The 21,796-nt window shown below is 39.8% G+C and overlaps 1 protein-coding gene across 1 annotated transcript in view; it reads left to right on the top strand.

Annotated features, from left to right (window-relative positions):
* The window catches only part of LOC310736017 (uncharacterized protein), a 14,653-nt gene extending 7,803 nt beyond the window's left edge, over nt 1–6,850 (top strand). The window contains exons 2-6 of the mRNA XM_083559400.1: nt 1–141; nt 967–1,119; nt 5,346–5,383; nt 5,542–6,587; nt 6,620–6,850. The exon at nt 1–141 is cut by the window's left edge and continues 207 nt beyond it. Of these exons, the coding sequence (XP_083415526.1) occupies nt 1–141; nt 967–1,119; nt 5,346–5,383; nt 5,542–5,853 (644 nt within the window). The 3' untranslated portion in view covers nt 5,854–6,587; nt 6,620–6,850. The remainder of the gene's footprint in view (nt 142–966; nt 1,120–5,345; nt 5,384–5,541; nt 6,588–6,619) is intronic.
* Nucleotides 6,851–21,796: the final 14,946 nt, after the last annotated feature.

Raw genomic sequence — 21,796 nt, 5'->3', positions numbered from 1 at the left:
AAATCAGTTTGGACTTCATAAATCTAATCCACAGTGGAGTGTATCACCTTGCTGCGTTGATGCCAAACCTCGCTCTTGTAGAAAGCAACAAAGTGAACTTGACTGTATATCCTGCTGAGTATATAACAACATACACCATAGGTATGCACATATACACACACACACACACACACACACACACACACACACAGAGGGTAACAGAAATCAACAGCATTTAAACATTCTAGTTTACAAAACACTCTATTGCAATATCCCCCTGAGCCCTAACCTGTACCCCAACCATAACCCTACCCCTAATGCTACCCCACCTTTAACCCTACCCCTACAGCTAACCACACCTCATACTGTAACCCTACTTCAAACCCTAACCCTAATCCTAGACCTTACCCTACCCCTAATCCTAACCCTACAGCTAACCTTCTCCTAACCATAATCCTAATCTCAATTTTAACCCTTCCCCTAAGATTACCTTTAATCTTAGCCCTAACCCCATCTCTAACCCTTCCCCTAACCTATTACCCTACCCTTAACCTTAAAACTACTCCTAGCCCTAACCTTAACCTAATCCTTAATACCAACCCTAACCCAAACCACAACCTTAACCTGAACCCTAATTATAACCTTAATCCCTAACCTTCACCTTAACCTAAACCATATTCTTAATACTTTAACCCCATCCCTAACATTATCTCTAACCTTAATCCTAACCTTGAACCCTAACCCCAGCCCTAAATTTATCTCAAAACTTAATCCTAATCTCTAACCCTAACCCCAGCCTCAACCTTATCTCTAAAGTCTACTACAGAATAATCCACACAGCAATACTTTTCAATAATTAAACCAAAAAAATAACAAAAGCAAATATTATTTTTGCATTTTGTTGTAACATAATTTTGCTTATCTTAGCAATATTTCTGACAATGTAGTATTTCTTAATTAATTTGCTTATAAAGTGTTTATTTTCAGTTACAGCACCATCATTAAACAACACATCCTGCGAGAGGGACCGTTTAGAATCGAAGCCCAGCATCCTGATTTTTGTTTCATTGCCAGTTGTAGTTGTGATTCTGGTGATTGTTCTGCTCAGCTTGTTTTACTGGAGCTACAAAAGGAAAACAGGTACAGAACTGCAGCACCTTCAATAAGTATTTGCCTTCTTTATAAATTTATATACAGTATCTCACAAAAGTACACCATTCACATTTCAGCAATTTCACAATTTTAGTATATCTTCTCAAGGAACAATACTATAGAAATGAAAATTGGATATATTTTAGAGTAGTCAGTATGCACCTTGTTTAGCAGTATAGATTTATTGTCCTTTAAAAGTGCCATTATTGTCAAAATAACTGGCAACAAAGTAAACATGTCAAAACTGTGTCCAAAGTGTCAATATGTGTGAGCACCACTGTTATCTAGCACTGCTTTAATTCTCCTGGACATGGAATTCACCAGAGCTGTACAGGTTGTCACTTGAGTCTGGTTCCTCTCAAGGTTTCGTCCTCATAGCATCTAAGGGAGTTTTTCCTTGCCACAGTCGCCATGGCTGTTCATCAGGGATAAACACACATCGTGCATCTTAACTGTTAAATGTACATTGTGAAAAGCACTATAGAAATAAATTTGACTTGACTTGACTTGATTTGACTTGACTTGACTGTGATCCTCTTCCACTCCTCCATAATGATATCACGAAAAGCTGCATGTTAAACACATGGTGCTTCTCCACATGCCCCACAGGTGCACAATAGGGTTAAGGTTTGGCACCTTAACATACTTAACATACCAAGACATACTTGGCCACTGCATCTCCTTTACCTTCAGCAAGGCAGTTGTCATCTTGGTGGTGTGTTTGGGGTTGTTATCATATTGAAAAATTGTTGTTCGGCCCAGTTTCTAAAGCTTCTGAATGTTACAGTACATGTTAGAATCAATGTTTCCCTCAATGAACTGCAGCTCCCCAGTACCAGCAGCACTCATGCAGCCCCAGACTATTATGTTACCACCACCATGCTTGACTGTAGGCAAGACACAATTTCTTAGTACTCCTTACCAGTGCGTCACCACACATGCTGGACACCATTTGCACCAAACAAGTTTATCTTAGTCTCATCAGACCACAGGAAATGGTTCTAGCAATTCATGCTCTTGGACAGGTTGTCTTCAGCAAACTGTTTGCAGGCTTTCTTGTGAGCGAGCTTCAGAAGAGGTTTCCTCCTGGGATGACGGCCATGCAAACTGTCTTGTTTCAGTGTGCGGTGTATTGTCTGAGCACTGACAAGCAGACCTTCTGCAATCTCTAAAGCAATGCTGGCAGCAATCATGTGTCTGTGTTTTTAAAGCAGCTCCTGCACCTGAAGCACAGCACGAAGACTTAAATTCTTAGATGGACCCTTGCGAGGCTTGTTCCGAGTGGAACCCGTCTTAAAAAAACCTCTATATGACCCTGGCCACTGCACTGTAACTCAGTATCAGGGTGTTACTGATCTTCTTATAGCCTAGACCATTTTTGTGGAGAGCAACAATTCTAATTCTCAAATCCTCAGAGAGTCTTTGCTATGAGGTGCCATGTTGAAAATCCAGTGGTCAGTATCAGAGAATTGTACTAGAAGCACCAAATTTGAACTGCTCAAATACATGATACACACATTTGTATGGTCCTTTCAAGCAAACAAAAACATGAACATAATGAATAGGACATGTGGCTTTGAATGGTTACACGACGTAAAGCTGTTATCACTTAGGCTGTACTAACTTTTGTTCCCATACTGCTATACAAGTTGCACAAAATATATCTAAGTTTCTATAGTATTGTCCCTATACAAACCAAACTAATCAAAACTTGGGGTCTGCCACTTAAAACTGTTCCACAAGTAGAAAAGATTGAATTAGGTACATGTGTATCTCTCTGTCTCTCTCTGTCTCTCTCTCTCTCTCTCTCTCTCTCTCTCTCTCTCTCTCTCTCTCTCTCTCTCTTTCTCTCTCTCCCTCGCTCTCTCTTTCTCCCCATCTCCCCATCTCCCTCTCTCCATATATATATATATATATATATATATATATATATATATATATATATATATATATACATATATATACATACATACGTACAGTGGGGCAAAAAAGTATTTAGTCAGCCACCAATTGTGCAAGTTCTTCCACTTAAAAAGATGAGAGAAGCCTGTGATTTTCATCATAGGTACATTTCAACTATGAGAGACAAAATAATTTTTAAAAAATCCAGAAAATCACATTGTCTGATTATGCAAATTATGGTGGAAAATAAGTATTTGGTCAATAACAAAAGTTCATCTCAATACTTTGTTATATACCCTTTGTTGGCAATGACAGAGATCAAACGTTTTCTATAAGTCTCCACAAGGTTTTTACACACTGTTGCTGGTAGTTTGGCCCATTCCTCCATGCAGATCTCCTCTAGAGCAGTGATGTTTTGGGGCTGTCGCTGGGCAACGGATTTCCAAAGATTTTCTATGGGGTTGAGATCTGGAGACTGGCTAGGCCACTCCAGGACCTTTAAATGCTTCTTACGAAGCCACTCCTTTGTTGCCCGGGCGGTATGTTTGGGATCATTGTCATGCTGAAAGACCCAGCCACGTTTCATCTTCAATGCCCTTGCTGATGGAAGGAGGTTTTCACTCAAAATCTCATGATACATGACCCCATTCATTCTTTCCTTTACACGGATCAGTCGTCCTGGTCCCTTTGCAAAAAAACAGCCCTAAAGCATAATGTTTCCACCCCCATGCTTCACAGTAGGTATGGTGTTCTTTGGATGCAACTCAGCATTCTTTCTCCTCCAAAAACAACAAGTTGAGTCTTATTGCATGTATGGTCATCTGACCATATGACATTCTCCCAATCCTCTTCTGGATCTTCCAAATGCTCTCTAGCAAACATCAGACAGGCCCGGACATGTACTGGCTTAAGCAGGGGGACACGTCTAGCACTGCAGGATTTGAGTCCCTGGTGGCGTAGTGTGTTACTGATGGTAGCCTTTGTTACTTTGGTCCCAGCTCTATGCAGGTCATTCACTAGTTCCCCCCGTGTGGTTCTGGGAATTTTGCTCACCGTTCTTGTGATCTTGCCATTAATACAGGTCACAAGTGGAGGACAGAGGAGCCTCTTAAAGAAGAAGTTACAGGTCTGTGAGAGCCAGAAATCTTGCTTTTTTGTAGGTGAACAAATACTGATTTTCGGGATTTTTTTTCTCATTTTGTCTCTCATAGTTGAAGTTTGAAGTGTATCTATGATGAACATTACAGGCCTCTCTCATCTTTTTAAGTGGGAGAACTTGCACAATTGCACAATTGTCAGCAAATGGCTGACTAAATACTTTTTTTGCCCCACTGTATATATATATATATATATATATATATATATATATATATATATATATATATATATATATATATATATATATATATATATATATATACAAAGAGAGAGAGAGAGAGAGAGAGAGAGAGAGAGAGAGAGAGAGAGAGAGAGAGAGAGAGAGAGATTTGCAGTTGTGGTTAGATGATCCTCATTTCATTCATATTGCAGTGTTATGGGATCTTCTGTAGAGCATGCTGTGTTATATATGAAAGAAATCATGATTTGAGCAGGTTATAAAATACAGAGTACATTATTGTTACTGAATACAGCATAGAAGATCTTTTGAAATATAATGTAGAGAGTTCTATATACAGTGTGGTTTGTTTTACGAAATTGGTTTGAATTGTGTTTGAATAAAATATTACAAATCTTTTTAAATATAGTGTTTTAACGAATATAGTAAATTACTGTGTTACAAAACATGGTGTAGGAATTTATTATAAAATATACTATAAAATAGCTGAATATAAAAACAGAAAATAGTTAAATATGTCTTGTGGAAAAGAACAAGAATATAATGTCAAAGATGCTACGCGCTAGTGAAGATAGTTGTGTAACAAAGTGTAAAATGTGTTACAGTATATACTATAGAGTAACATAACACGCTCGGCACTATATTCTATAATGCATTCTACACTATGTTCTATAACGCAGTACTCAGTGCATTTCGAAATGTGTACTGCGGTATAGAACATAGTGTAGAATGCATTATGGAATATAGTGCCGAGCGTGTTAAGGAATATGTATGCAGGAAAGAAAACGGTATACCGCGCTTACTGAAACCTGTTTCCATAGTAACATGGTTGTGGTTTATATGGTTGCATTCACACACACAGGAAACAGAGACGGTGTGAATGAGACAGCATTTTGTTTTGCAGAAATAACAGTCAGATTTTAAGAAAAGTGCGAGTGTGAAATTTGTAAGGTGCTAACGTGAACTTTAATTACAGAAAAAACTACAGCTGTAAACGCCACATCAGCACCACAGGTAAGAGAGCGAATTTCAATCACTTCTCATCCTCACCTTAATTGCTGTATTAGATTAATTTACTGTACATGTGTATACATGTGTGTGTGTGTGTGTGTGTGTGTGTGTGTGTGTGTGTGTGTGTGTGTGTGTGTGTGTGTGTGTGTATTTACATACAGGTCATTCCTGATGTCACCTGTGTCGAGTACTGTGTTCTGGAATTTCCGAATCCAGCCGGAGAAAAAGTGAGAAGCACAGAAGAGCGAGTGGAGTACTCCCCTATCGTGTTTCCTCCAAGAAAAACCATAGCGCAAGGCAATCAGATAAAGCCGATGACGCAACAAAACCAGGCAAAGATGACAACGCTGCAGAGTCACAGAGAAACTGATAAAGTACCTGACAAACCAAACACATCCAAACCTAAACCTAAACAGAAATATCCAAAAAAGAAAATAACACCTAATCACACAGTGTCCAGTTCGAAAGTGTGATGTGTTATGAACATATTTTAGGCCGTTAATTCTAAGGTATACTTTTTTTTTAACAAGTTTTATACTAAGCATGTATCAGGATGCACTGATGGACTGCAAGAGAAAAATCAATCACTTATTTATTTCTGTAGTGGTTTGCAATGTGCCCTCATCCACTTATTGAGAATAAAAGAGAATAGGACGAACATATATTGTAAATAAGATATACAACATTGAATATATGTAGTTTTGCTCTTATTGGCTTCTGACTTTTTAAACACTTTTTAAACATCCTTCTGCAATTGATATATTGGTGCAATGATATACTACATAATATATACCATATAATAATACTATCTAATAATATATAATATAATATGCCATTAGTCATTAGTCATCATTAGTGTTATTCTGTACCTGTACATTTCCCCCCGTCCTCCAGCAATCTGCTCACTTTACATCTGTTACTTTACTTTACATAATGGATAGATGAAGGGGAATAAAACACATCCAGGATGCTTTTCCTAAATTATGTTGAGTTTGCATGCTTTTAAATGAATATGGAAAGTGGACAAGGGCATGTTATAAATAGTAGTGAAACACAATAAGTTAAATAGTGTGGAAAAAAACACGTACGAAATAGGTTTGCGTGCTATTGGGAGAAATATGCAGCTTAAACTTTGCACAATATGGCAAGGAAGAAGAATGCGTGCAAGTGTATGTGTGTGTGTGTGTGTGTGTGTGTGTGTGTGTGTGTGTGTGTGTGTGTGTGTGTGTTGCAGTGCAGTGCAGTGCAGTGCAGTGCGCCTATGTTAATTAGGTAACAACCACACAGACTGTGGTGTGAAATCCCCCCACACACAGACATATACAGTATATTGCTATGGTGGGATATTTTGCAAATGGAGTAAAAATGCAAACTGTCCAAAAAGTCATCCACCAATGCGAATATGCTGAGAACATTATACAGCTGAAAAAATTAATAAAATGTGAGGGTGAACATGTAGAGCATATGTTGTAAATGCATACATACGTATACACACACGTATGTATGCATTTGTGAGTGTGTGTGTGTGTGTGTGTGTGTGTGTGTGTGTGTGTGTGTGTGTGTGTGTGTGTGTGTGTGTACATATTAACAGCATATGCTCTACAGAGAATATGTTGTAAATTGTTGTGAACATGTTATGTATGATGAAAATATATTAGGGCTGTCATACATAACGTTCATAGTGCATTAATGCAAATTTATTTAAACGGCAATTTTATTAACACACGATTAATGCAGTTTGCCTTTCTGTTTGACCATTTATCTAAAAAATTTAAGGCAAAAATTAAAACCTACAACACAACAAATGTATTCACTATGTGCTTTCTTTAATTCAATATTTTTTAAAAACTCCAGCGATAAATGATTTTTATCACTAAACATTTGTTTTACTGATGCACCAAGTTTCCAATCAAGCACCAAAAAGCGGCCATAGTGCACACATCCGGCAGTTTAAAAGCTGTGGAAACATAGATAATGATCTGTTTGGTGTTCAGATGATTAACGTGATTTAAAACACCATAATTACTTTAAAACATTTACATGAATAGTTTGTCTTCATGCTCTATGTTGAGTTTTGTTTCACTAATAATAAACATACATTTGCATTAAGCATTCATAATTGTCCATGAACATGTTAATTTAAGTATTAAAAACATATGGAACATTTAAAACAAATAAAAAAACCTTGTAATTAAATATATTAATTGATTGACAGCCCTAATATAAATATGTACTGTTATTGGTTTCTGACTTTTCAACACCTTGTAAATATAAAACAATAATCTCAACTCTTTTCGACTTTATTGTAAACATTTGCATACATTGGAATTGTGACATCACAAATTCAAACTATCAAGTGTTCGATAGTTTGGAGGTAGAATGAGATGTGTACCTAATGAAGTTTTTCTCAGAATGAAAAAAAAACCTAAGAAACTCAACATTCCTACTTTGTGTAAAGTTGGTTGGAAAGAGCAAGGTTTCCTCTGCATTTAGACACACATTTTATTTTCATATCACTATGTTAAGAAACATTATCATTACAATAAACCATTTCATTTTGTGCTTTGTATAGGCTGATAAAAGCTTTTATTTTAAACTGCATCTTAACCCTCATAAGGTCTTCGTTTCCTGTTTACAAATCTGGTCTTTGGGGTCTATATGACCCCAACAATTGATAGAGAAATTATAAAAAATATATACATTTTTAATTATACAAATAATATATATTTTTTTTGTTTACTTCTCATCTATTCATTAATGCTGTGTTTTGGGAGATATGAAGTACTTTTGTACCTATTTACCACACAATTCCTCAACTACACCATAAGCTTGCATATGAAATATTATTTTTTTATGAAAAAATCACTTAAATGATTATCTAAATTTCTGATTTATGCTGGATTTATAGATTTTTTTTTGACAAATGAAGAAAAAATATTGAGTTTTTTTCACATTTCCCATTCATTTCAATGTGGGGTCATATTGACCCTGAAGACCAGAAGTGTAAAAAATCTTTTTACATACCTTCAGAACAACCGAATCAAGCCCAGTTTTTTTGTGTGTGTATAGATAGATTATGTAGGAAAAGTCACAAAATATTATTCCACTCAGATGAAGGGAACCCTTTTTTTTTTTATCAAGGAAAAGTCGATTGGGGTCATATAGACCCCAAGGACCGATTAAAGGTTAATTCATAAACTAAATACTGACAAAATCCATATGTTTTAATATGTGATCATGAGATTTCTATAAATATTGTGGAAAAAAAATTACACTGTCTTACGTGTAATACATACATGTAGATAAAGAACATGTAATAAACACTATAGTGAACTATATTTTCTATACCTTGAGTGTAATGTGTTGTTCTTATTGCACACTCAGTGTGGCTGAGGAATCACTGTGTTTATGTGAATGTTGTTTATCAAGATATCTGAATGAACATAACCAATAAACACTCATGTACAGAACATGTGTGTGTGTGTGTGTGTGTGTGTGTGTGTGTGTGTGTGTGTGTGTGTGTGTGTGTGTGTGTGTGTGTGTGAGTGGGTGGACATGTGGGTCGGATGGTTTGTTTGTGTATTAACCCACACCACACCCCTTTATCTGAACAATCTCAGTGCTGACATTTATTATTCATAATTGCAAAATGCTACTGTTTGCCAAATTGTGATTCCTGATTAGTCAGAAGCTCTAATAGTAGTGCAGCTGCAAATGACAGATTGGCATTAATGTGACTGAGCAACTACGTTTCTGTAGCAACAACTCATCAAAGGTAGTTTGGGCAGGAATTAACCATGTAACTAGTACCTGCTACATCATATCACTGCATCACATGAGTTTACTTTAACACACGTTTGAAGTCTAACACTTTAAAAAATGAATGTTTCCCAAAACAGGTTTACAGAGTTAAAGGTGTTGGAATGTTGGAAATGTAGTCCCCGGAGATGTTTTCCGATGACACCATTATACATGAAAATATTGTAGGTTGAGAAATGGCCTAGTCTACCCAGGAGTTTTAAAGAATAGTGACAAGTATGGATTAGTTTAACAATTATTAATTGTTATGAATTATTATTTAACATAATTTAGCAAAACAGTATATGTTTTAAACACTAAAAACAGAAATAAATACACTCTTACACAATGGGATTGTACCAAATTAGCTTTACAGAAATAAAGAGGTTATGAAGTTGGACTGTATCAATTGAGTGCCTATAAATGTATCAATTATAAGTCGATTCCTAATGAAAGGGTTGCATTGTTGAGGTGTACGGTTCAGTGATGGGTGCTTAAATGCAGAACTGTTCATGCAAACTGTGGTCCTAAACCATTGTTGATATTAACTACAGTCCAAATCCATCCTCATGGTTGCTCAGTGTCTTCATGGATCTTTCGACTGTTCATGTAGGACCATCCTCAACATGAACAGAACCCCTCCTTCAGGTCCTCCTGTTTCTGAAAGGTGAAAAGATTTAAACATGCTTGTAGTTTCATTTGTGTGCTTAATTTCATGCAGATTAGAAAAAAACAGTAAAATTGTCCAGAATATTTGAAAACACCTTTGGCATGTGAAATGGAGTGGACCGAATCCAGACTCTGCCCCTTTAAATAAAGCAGACCACAGAAGAAAATCAATACTTAAAGGTTCATTAAAGTCTTGGCTGATTTTGAAGTAAATCCTTCTATGTTTTTCAAAACCTAATTTTACCCAGTATGTAGGTCAGGGTGAGATGTGTGGAGGAAACGGAGGTCAGAGTCACTGATAGGTTTCAAAATGAGGACACATTTTTCCACGTTAAGAAAATAGTTTGAGTAAATATTCAGATGTTTGCCCGCATTTGCAGTTAATTATTAACGTGTGTGCAGAATAAGTTGAAGTTTCATTTTATTAATTTCAGTTTAATTTGTAAAGCACTTTGGACACTTCATGTATGACAATCAAGAGTTTCTCTTCTGGATGGAAAGATTTTTATATATTTAAAAAAATGTATCTATGTATATGTATATTTTGTATCTAGGTGTGTTTTTAACTTTGGTTATCTGAGTTTGTTTACGACTGTCTTGTACTGATTAACTTTCATCACGTGACTAAATCTCCTTTATGCTACTCATCTGACTTTACTTTCATGACAAAATGTTTTATCGTGGAGGATGAAAAAACTATGTTGTTCACCGGAATACACTTGAATTTAAATTGACAGAAGTCTGATCCAATCCAGGAAATTAAGCTTCCGGATTATCGTCTACATAAACAGATTAAATTACTCTTAAAGAGTTCCATGTCATTCAAAATAATAAAACAACATGTATCTGATGACTTGTGAAATTCTATGTGAGTTGACTTCTAACTAGAAGGGTGACCAACCACATGCTCATTAGAAGCTAAACTGAGATCTTCTGAATGGAGATTGTAATAATTTTGTGGTATATTGGATACTACTACTGCTATTAATAATAATAGTAATAATAATAACAATAATGATAATTATTGTTATTATTATTGTTATTACTATTATTATTTATTAAAAATGATGTAAAAAGTTTTTTATATTGTTACATCTTAAATGTTTGAGTCACTTGATTAAATATGGCCTTGTCATGTGTCTTCAACAGAAAACTATACTGATATCATTTTACTGGAAATAATGAAAATTAACCCAAAGCTTAAAGATCCACAGTGCAGTGTGTGAAATGGAGCAATCAAAACGTAAACGGAATATATTAATTAATGTTGGAAATATTATTTAGAGCATATATATATATATATATATATATATATATATATATATATATATATATATATATATATATATATATATATATATGTGTGTGTGTGTGGGTCAAAACCCCATCTATATTGCATATGTACATCTCTGTGTAGGAAAAAAAAAATCCGATTTCTCATCATTCCACTTTTACAAAAATATCTAACGGGCCTGATAGAGAGGTGAAAGCTTTTCCACCCGGCCCACAAAGAAAACCACAGAACATCTACTTCAGCGTTTCCATATGCCTTTGTGTGCCTTGAGTGTGAGAGAGATTAACCACAGGTCACAGAGCAAAAAACACACACATACACACTTATACATACACACGTGCTCTTACACAGTCCCTCTGTGGACAAAGAGAAACATCAGCGCTTTATTAATCCATGCCACAAAAAAGCCCACACTTTCCGTTTGTGTGTGTTTGCGTGTGCGCGCGTGTGTGTGTGCGTGCATGAGGTGTCAACTACTTTAGATTTGATTCATATGTGAACTAGTAATGTCCCCACACTACATGTCCTTCCCCTCCTCTTGTAAATATTCCCTAGCTCTCATTTTGAGTGTTACGTGCTTTTCGATCACATTATTCCGCATTCTCTCGTTTTCTTTTACATTTTAAAATTCCAGTAGATTTACAGAAACAGACATATTAATGGTAATTTTAATACTTAATATTTTCCACAAATCTCCCACCAATTTGGAGGCACACAATTTTATATGATGTCTCTGGATGGGGTCTCATGAAATTTTTCCTTCACTTGAACTAAGAGACTCATACTTGTGAATGAGCTTCGTGAAAATATGATTTCTAGGGTTTAATTGAAAGATCTTACGCTATAGAGCTCTGAATTCACCTCTAATAAACCCTATTGGACCTAATGCCTATAAAAATAACCTAATGCATTGATTGATATTTAATGAGCACATATAATGATGAATATAAATTTTTTGGATTAATCTGGACAGTCACACAGAAGATAGGGAGCATGTACTTCAATAGCACTCAGTTAAGGCGTGTGTGTGTGTGTGTGTGTGTGTGTGTGTGTGTGTGTGTGTGTGTGTGTGTGTGTGTGTGTGTGTGTTCTTTCCTGATGAAGTCTGATCTTATCGATTTGTTTTTGTCTCACTCGCATGCTTTTTGCAAGTAGAAATTTTCCTTTAATTTAAATACATTGACTTTTTTTGAGCATTCGGGAAATACAGCAGCCCCTGCAGTTATTCAATTAAAGTAAGTTATTAAATGTCAACTATTCACCATTAAATCTAAGGAATGCCTAATAACATATTTGTCATGGCATGATGACAGAAATGTTCTCAGTAAGAATTGTCAATTCGGTGAATCGAAATAAAAATGATAATTGATAAGATGGAGTTTCAGATGAAGGAATGCTCTGACCTCTGGAAGATTTGAAGCTTTTGACAGACAGCGTAAGACATTTGGTAACATGGAAACGGTGCACATTTTTATAGAAAATTTGTAGAGGTTATAGAGATTACAGCGATTACAGATTAGAGTTGCTTTGGAGCACATTGACATCTTGCACATGTCATGGAGGTGGAGAAAGCATCAAATGTTCAGTTTAACAAAAAAAAAAAGTTTCAATTCAACGTGGAAACTGTGAAATGCAGGAGGCATGAGTGACTCATGAGACACTGAGTCTGAGACCCAGTAAATCAGTGTCACGAGGTGTTTATTGACATTTCAAATCATGTCTGTATGTTGCTTTGGATTTACATTTACATTCATGGCATTTGGCAGACACCCTTATGAATTACACTGACCAGGAATTATAGCATTATAGCATTATGACTGCTGAAGTGAGTAACACTGGGTATCTCTTCATCATGGCACCTGTTAGTGGGTGGGATTTATTAGGCAGCAAGTGAACAGTTTATCATCAAATTTGATAAGTTAGAAGCAGGAAAAATGGGCAAGCGTAAGGATTTGCGCGAGTTTGACAAGGACCAAATTGTGATGGCTAGCCAACTGGGTCAGAGCATCTCCAAAACTGCAGCTCTTGTGGGATGTTCCTGCTATGCAGTGGTCCGTGTCTATCAAAAGTGGTCGAAGGAAGGAACAGTGGTGAACCGGCAACTGGGTAATGGACGACTAATGCACGTAGGGAGGCAATGCTGGCCTGTGTTGTCTAATCCAACAGCTCCTCTAGCTCAAATTACTGAAGAAGTTACTGCTGGTAATGCTTAAAGGGTCAGGACTGTTCAGGCTGAAAAAGGGAGCAAACACAACATTAGGCGGGTGGTCATAAAGTTATGCCTAAGCGATAGCTATAAAGTTATGCCTTATCAGTGTACAGTTATTTCATTTTTAAACATTTGAGCATTTGAGGGTTGCAGGTTTTGCTCAAAGGCCCACAGATGCAGCACTGAATAATAGAGTTTGATAGATGTAGATGAGGCACATCTTCATACCAAAGGGAGTAAAACCAAATGATACCAAGGTCAAAGATATCAAGGGTGCCCTGGAGCACCTTGAAGCTCAAAGTGATTGTTAGGCTACATTTCTGATCTGAAATTTCCTGACCACAAGAAGCCCTGAGATTATACAAGCAAACGCATCATAAAATGGATGTAACTTGCCACGACTTCAACACAATTGCCTTGGGGTAATATTTTATTTTTAGAAATAATAATGCAAGACTGCAGTTAAAGCCTTTACAGTGCAGCTGATAAGTGGAACATGGGTCAGTGGTTAAGGAGTTAGACTTTGTAATTGTAAATTGCTCTGGATATGGGTTTCTACCAAATACAGTATAATGCATTTATCAACATGTGTCCATAGATAGATAGATAGATAGATAGATAGATAGATAGATAGATAGATAGATAGATAGATAGATAGATAGATAGATAGATAGATAGATAGATAGATAGATAGATAGATAGATAGATAGATAGATAGATAGATAGATAGATAGATAGATAGATAGATAGATAGATATGTGGAAGTGACAGCTCAGTGCATAAAATGTTGGATTTCTTATTCGAAGGCCATGAGTTCAAATCGTAGCAGCACCAAGCTGCCATTGCTGGGCACTTGAGCAAGGCCCTTAACCCTCAACTGCTTAGTTGTATAATTGAGATAACTTTAAGTCGCTCTGGATGAGGGTGTCTGCCAAATGCTATAAATGTAAATGTATATTTGTATATTACATTTAAAAAAATGCATACATACATAGAGTGATTTCTGGACAATATTGGCACACACCAGGCAGACACATGCACAATGAAGATACACTGTCCTGAGCAACAAAGAATGGAAAAAAGCAAGATTACACAGAGAAGAATTAGAAGAAAAGGTTGTGTCTGCAGCAGAGGTGACAGATAATTTCAGATAAACACATCAGTACATCAGTAATATCAGTACAAGGTATGGCATTGTAATTATCAGCAACAAGATCTTCATACAGAAAAGATTCAGACGCAATATTTTGAGAAAACTGAACTTCGCTCACCGAAACGTTTTAGAAACAATAGGCATTAAAAGGCATTAAAAAGTCAGGAATGGTACATTGTGAAATAAAAGTATGTTTTTCTACGTAAAAATCTTTCAATGCATTAGGAAGAGTTTTTATATAGTGACCCCAAAACAACAAAAAAAGCTGATGTGACTCTCAGTGTCCTGTAGGTGGCAGAAGAGCTTTCCTTTCTCTCAATTTTCTATTTTCATTATGTGTGATTTATTGGCATGACAAAAATTTTACATTTGAAAAAGGAAAAAGATGCATTAAACAAAGAGAAATAAATGTAAAAAAAAATTGTTAAATATTGTGTATAAAACCGGAATAAAATACAGTTTAAACAGATATTCACTATAAACTATAAACTATTTAAAGCATCAGTGTGATGCTGCTTTGAGACAATGTCAATTGTGAAAAACGTTATAGGAATAACTCGTAAAACTTGATGAATGTCACTAGATATTAGTGAAACACTAGGACCGAAGCTCTGGATCAGCTGAGAGAGGAGATTGGTTTCTTTGGATTCTTATCAGTTGGTATTTCAGGACTTTAGAAATATATGAGTGAGGGTCATTGAGTTTTAGATGTTTCCAGAATGAATTTTATCCCCCTTTTTTGTATCTTTACAATTAGTAGCTATTTGCCTGATTCTGCCCTGCATGTATTATTTGTTGTGTGCCAGTGCACGTGTAATATTTATTATACATAGTTATAGTTATAATTATAGTTATTGTTATAGTTATATATAGTTCTGCATGCAGGGTCTCAAAGAAATTGGGATTTCTATAAGACATTGACATTTTCTGACATAGAAGGCAATGTGTGCTTTATCTCTCAGTTCATTCACGGCATGGGTAAACTCTGGGGAATAGGGTTATACAGTGCATCCGGAAAGTTTTCACAGCGCTTCACTTTTTCCACATTTTGTTATATTACAACTTTAATCCAAAATTGATTAAATCCATTATTTTCCTTAAAATTCTACAAACAATACCTCATAAAGCAGTGGCGGGTCATGCATTTGGTACCTGGGCCTTCGGTGGGGAATTACCCAACTTAATCCTACTCTTAATACCACCACTATCATGTTGCAATTATAGGAACCATTATTACTATACAAAAAATGCAATAGGCATTTCACATATGGAGGGTGAATAACATTTTACTAAACAAGCTCCAAACCTCTACACTACAACCACAATCCCACCCACATCATCTGGAGCAGTTCAGAATCAATATTTCTCTAATACCATGACAAAAACATAAAAATGTAAAAATAATACAACCTACTCACCAGAGAGGCACTCATAATTTGCATCGCTCCTCAGAGGCTGTAATCCAGTGGTACGGCTCGTATATACTGGTCTGGAAGTGGTGAACAAACCCTTTCCCGGGCTAAGACAAGCTAGCTAGCTACGGGGTTGGCCGACCTCTACTCACGATGTCTAGCTTTTCTTGAAAATGGATTTTTAAGCATTTCCGTGAAAATAATTTTCTCTTTCTCCGTAGGCATAAAAAAGTCTAACTCAGATGTATTAATGTGTGAGAGAGCGCTAAAGACGTGCTTTACCAGTCGAACTTGGCTGTAACAGTTTCCTTCTGACCACCCATCAGAGGATGGAAAAATGCTGACGCTATTCTGGTCCAGCTAGCTGGTCCTGTGAGGCGAATTTGAAATCTGATTGGTTAAAGAAACAGACACATTGCTAATTTAGACTAAGGTAAAAAGGCCAGCAGTACAGACTTTGAAGGCCCTGGGCAGATTAGATTGACATGGCAGCATATAGAGGCTGAAATCTGATTGGACAAAAAATAAACTGTTGGGAATAAATTAATAAAATTTTATTGAACAAATATTTAAATTTAGGTTGTAAAAGTAGGTCAGTGCTTCTGATAGTGTTTAGGCCAGCAGAGAAGGCATTGCTGGCCCTGACCACCCACCACTGCCATAATGACAACGTGAAAAAGGTTTGTTTAAAATCTTTGCAAAATTATTTAAAATAAAAAATCTAATCAAATCAAAAACTTTTTTCTCTCTCATCTGATCTCATCTCATCTTCTCCCGCTTATTCGGGGCCGGGTCGCGGGGGCAGTAGTCTAAGCAGAGATGCCCAGATTTCCCTCTCCCTAGACACTTCTTCCAGCTCTTCCGGGGGGACACCGAGGCGTTCCCAGGCCAACAGGGAGACATAGTCTCTCCAGCGTGTCCTAGGTCTTCCCCGGGGTCTCCTCCCAGTGGGACGCGCCCGGGAAAACCTTCCCGGGAAGGCGTCCAGGAGGCATCCGGAACAGATGCCCGAGCCACCTCAGCTGACCCCTCTCGATGTGGAGGAGCAGCGGCTCTACTCTGAGCTCCTCCCGAGTGACCGAGCTTCTCACCCTATCTCTAAGGGATCGCCCAGCCACCCTGCGGAGAAAGCTCATTTCGGCCGCCTGTATCCGGGATCTTGTCCTTTCGGTCATGACCCAGAGCTCATGACCATAGGTGAGAGTAGGAACGTAGATTGACCGGTAAATCGAGAGTTTCGCCTTACTGCAGAAGTTGCACCGATCCATCTGTCAAACTCCCGTTCCATCCTTCCCTCACTCGTGAACAAAACCCCAAGATACTTAAACTCCTTCACTTGAGGCAGGAACTCTCCACCAACCTGAAGTGGGCAAGCCACCCTTTTCCGACTGAGGACCATGGCCTCGGATTTGAAAGTGCTGATTCTCATCCCAGCCGCTTCACACTTGGTTGCAAACCGTCCCAGTGACTGCCGAAGGTCTTGGTTTGATGAAGCCAACACGACAACATCATCTGCAAAGAGCAGAGACGAAATCGCGTTGTCACCAAACCGGACACTCTCCAGGCCCCTGGCTGCGCCTAGAAATTCTGTCCATAAAAATTATGAACAGAACCGGTGACAAAGGGCAGCCCTGCCGGAGTCCAACATGCACCGGGAACAAGTCTGACTTACTGCCGGCAATGCGAACCAAGCTCCGTCCAACGACCTCCCTCTACTGTAAACAGCATTGGTAGGGCACTGCTCCCTTCTCCTGAGGCGCCGGACGGTTTGCCAGAATCTCTTCGAGGCCAGCCGATAGTCCTTCTCCATGGCCTCACCGAACTCCTCCCAGGCCCGAGTTTTTTGCCTCCACAAGCACCCGGGCTGCAGTTCGTTCTGCCTGCCGGTACCCATCGGCTGCCTCAGGAGTCCCACAAGCCAACCAGGCCCGATAGGACTCCTTCTTCAGCTTGCCGGCATCCCTTACTTCCGGTGTCCACCACCGGGTTCGGGGATTGCCGCCTCGACAGGCACCAGAGACCTTACAGCCACAGCTCCGAGCGGCCGCTTCGACAATGGAGGTGGAGAACATGCTCCACTCGGACTCAATATCTCCAGCCTTCCTCGGGATCCGGTCAAAGCTCTGCCGGAGGTGGGAGTTGAAGATCTCTCTGACAGGAGACTCGGCCAAACGTTCCCAGCAGACCCTCACAGTACGCTTGGGTCTGCCAAGTCTGTCCAGCTTCCTCCCCCGCCATCGGATCCAACTCACCATCAGGTGGTGTTCAGTTGACAGCTCCGCCCCTCTCTTTACCCGAGTGTCCAAGACATAAGGCCGCAGGTCAGATGAAACGACCACAAAGTCGATCATCGACCTACGGCCTAGGGTGTCCTGGTGCCACGTGTACTGATGGACACCCTTATGCTTGAACATGGTGTTCATTATGGACAAGCTGTAACTAGCACAGAAGTCTAATAACTGAACACCGCTCGGGTTCAGATCAGGGGGCCGTTCCTCCCAATCACGCCCCTCCAGGTGTCACTGTCGCTGCCCACGTGGGCATTGAAGTCTCCCAGTAGAACGACTTTCCAGCACCCCTCCCAGAGACCCCAAGAAGGCCGGGTACTCTACACTGCCATTTGGCCCGTAGGCACACACGACAGTGAGAGACCTATCCCCGACCCGTAGGCGCAGGGAAACGACCCTCTCATTCACCGGGGTAAACTCCAACACATGGCGGCTGAGCTGGGGGGCTATAAGCAAACCCACACCAGCCCGCCGCCTTTCACCATGGGCAACTCCAGAGTGGTGAAGAGTCCATCCTCTCTCGAGGAGTGTGGTTCCAGAGCCCAAGCCGTGCGTAGAGGTGATCCCGACTATCTCTAGTCGGAACCTTTCAACCTCACGCACAATCTCAGGCTCCTTCCCCGCCTTCGACTGCCGCCCGATCCTCTTCGCACCGGCCCCTTACGGTCCCTCCTGCAGGTGGTGAGCCCACGGGAAGACGGCCCCATGTCGCTCCTTTGGGCTGAGCCCGGCCGGACCCCGTGGGGGAAGGCCCGGCCACCAGGCGCTCGCATACCAGCCCCAACCCCGGGCCTGGCTCCAGGGTGAGGCCCCGGCTGCGCCATACTGTGTCACGGTCCTTGATCTGTTCTGTAGTTCAAAAACTACAGTAAAGTTCAAAAACTTTTTTCACATTGTTATTATGGGGTGTTGTTTGTAGAATTTTGAGGAAAATATCCATTTTTCAGATGCACTGTAAGTCTCTGATCCATTACCATAATTGATTATAGACTTGATCAGTAAAACAAATGTTTAGTCATTAAAAACTTTTTTTGCTGGAGTTTATTATTTTTGTTTCTAAATAAAGAAAGGATGTCGTGAATAAATGTGTTGCATTGAAGGTTTTAATTATTTTAATTATATGGGCTGATCAGAAGGTTGGTAGTTCAAGCTTTGGAACTGCAAAGCTGCCATTGTTAGGCCCTTGAGATAGGCCCTTAACCCTCTTTGCTCCAGAGGCTTTGTGTGGTTCCAAGATGGCGGCGCGGCAGTAGCTCGCAGCGGAGCAGCGCCACTGTTCCTATGTGCCTCAAGACGACGACCATCATTCCTGTGCCGAAAAAGTCTTCTGTCTCCTGCCTCAATGACTATCGTCCCGTTGCACTCACACCCATCATGATGAAGTGCTTCGAAAGGCTCGTCATGAGGCACATAAAGACCCAGCTTCCAACCGCACTGGACCCCATGCAGTTCGCATATCGTCCAAACCGCTCCACGGACGATGCTATTTCCACAACCCTCCATCTGGCCCTCACCCATCTTGATAACAAGGACTCTTATGTAAGGATGCTGTTCATAGACTTCAGTTCAGCATTCAACACAATCATTCCTCAGCACCTGATTGAGAAGCTGAGCCTACTGGGCCTGAACACCTCCCTCTGCAACTGGATCCTGGACTTCCTGACTGGAAGACCTCAGTCAGTCCGGATCGGAAACAGCATCTCCAGCACCACCACACTGAGCACTGGGGCCCCCCAGGGCTGTGTGCTCAGTCCACTGCTGTTCACTCTGCTGACTCACGACTGTGCACCAATGCACAGCTCGAATCACATCATCAAGTTTGCCTATGACACGACCGTGGTGGGTCTAATCAGCAAGAACGACGAGTCAGCATACAGAGAGGAGGTGCAACGGTTAACAGCCTGGTGTGGAGCCAACAACCTGTCTCTAAACGTTGACAAAACTAAAAAGATGGTTGTTGACATCAGGAGAACACAGAGTGACCATTCTCCACTGATCATCGCTGGATCCTCAGTGGAGATCGTCAAGAGCACCAAATTCCTTGGTGTTCATCTGGCGGACAAGCTCACCTGGTCACTTAACACCAGCTCCATCACCAAGAAAGCCCAGCAGCGTCTCTACTTCCTGAGAAGGCTGAGGAAAGCTCATCTCCCTCCCCCCATCCTGTCCATGTTCTACAGAGGGACCATTGAGAGCATCCTGAGCAGCTGCATCACTGCCTGGTTTGGGAACTGCACCGTCTCGGACCGCAAGACCCTACAGAGGATAGTGAGGACAGCTGAGAAGATTATCGAAATCTCTCTCCCCTCTATCATGGACATCTACACTACACGCTGCATCCGCAAAGCACACAGCATTGTGGACGATCACACACACTTTTCACACTCCTACCATCAGGGAAACGGTTCCGAAGCATTCCGGCCGCCACATCCAGACTGTGCAACAGTTTTTTTCCCGCAAGCCATCAGGCTCCTCAACAAAGAACTGAACTGAACTGAACTCTCTCTCACACACACACACACACACACACACACACACACACACACACACACACACACACACTTACACACAACTGTGTGACTGATCCGCACAAACCGGACTCAACACCCATCATACACTTCGTTCACCCAGGTTTTCAATACCAATCACATTTTTCACGATCGCAAAATGTTTACATGCCGTCTGTTGCTGATTCCGGGACTTGTTATTTTGCACAATATTCTGTCCAAATCCTTTGGTTACTGTTAAATCTATTTTTGATTGCTGCTACTGCTGAATTGCACAAATTCTGTTTACATTTTTCTGTTTACACTGCACCTTATTCTGTTACGACAGGTTTTACTGGCGGAGCTATTTCTATTTTTAATTTTATATTTTGTGTATTGTGTATTGTCCTGCACTGTCCTGTGTTGTCTTGCACTGTCTTGTGTTGTCTTTTGCACTGTTTGCACCAGCTGCACACATGCACTTTATGTGGCGAGGATCTTAGTTCTCGGCCCTGTGTTCTTTTGTTCTGTACTGTTTGTTTTATGTTGTTCTATGTAGCACCTGGGTTCAGGAGGAACGTTGTTTCATTTCACTGTGTACTGCATCAGCTATATATGGTTGAAATGACAATAAAAGCTTCTTGACTTGACTCTTGACTTGACTTGATCTGTCAGAGAACCACCAGCCACACCCTCCTCTAATGCTCAACACTCCCGTTCACCCTCGCTCTCCTATTAATCACCTGCACCTGTTTCCCTCTCCCCTTTCACTCGCTGTCAGTGCACATACCTTAGATCACTTGGACTGCCTACGGATCACACATTCTACGCTGTTTCCCGTATTCCTCATTAAGCTTGCTACAGATAAGTTCATTATCTCCAGCACTCCCTTTTCTGTGTTTGCTAAGTTCAAGATCAATAAACTTCACCTTGTTTTACTCCCGGTTTCCGACGCCTGGTATTCCGTGACATCATGGCTGACCCTGTACTCTGACCTGTTTCCCAACCAGCTGGGATATGTAAAGAAAGAATTTCACTGTGCTGTAATGTACATGTCACTTTATTTAGACGGGATGATGCCTGTGTGTGATTACAAAAATGACTAAA

Source organism: Silurus aristotelis, assembly GCF_946808225.1.
Source record: "Silurus aristotelis genome assembly, chromosome: 13".
Taxonomy (NCBI): domain Eukaryota; kingdom Metazoa; phylum Chordata; class Actinopteri; order Siluriformes; family Siluridae; genus Silurus; species Silurus aristotelis.
Note: the sequence above shows the minus strand (reverse complement) of the source record. Positions and strands in the feature narration are given on the sequence as shown.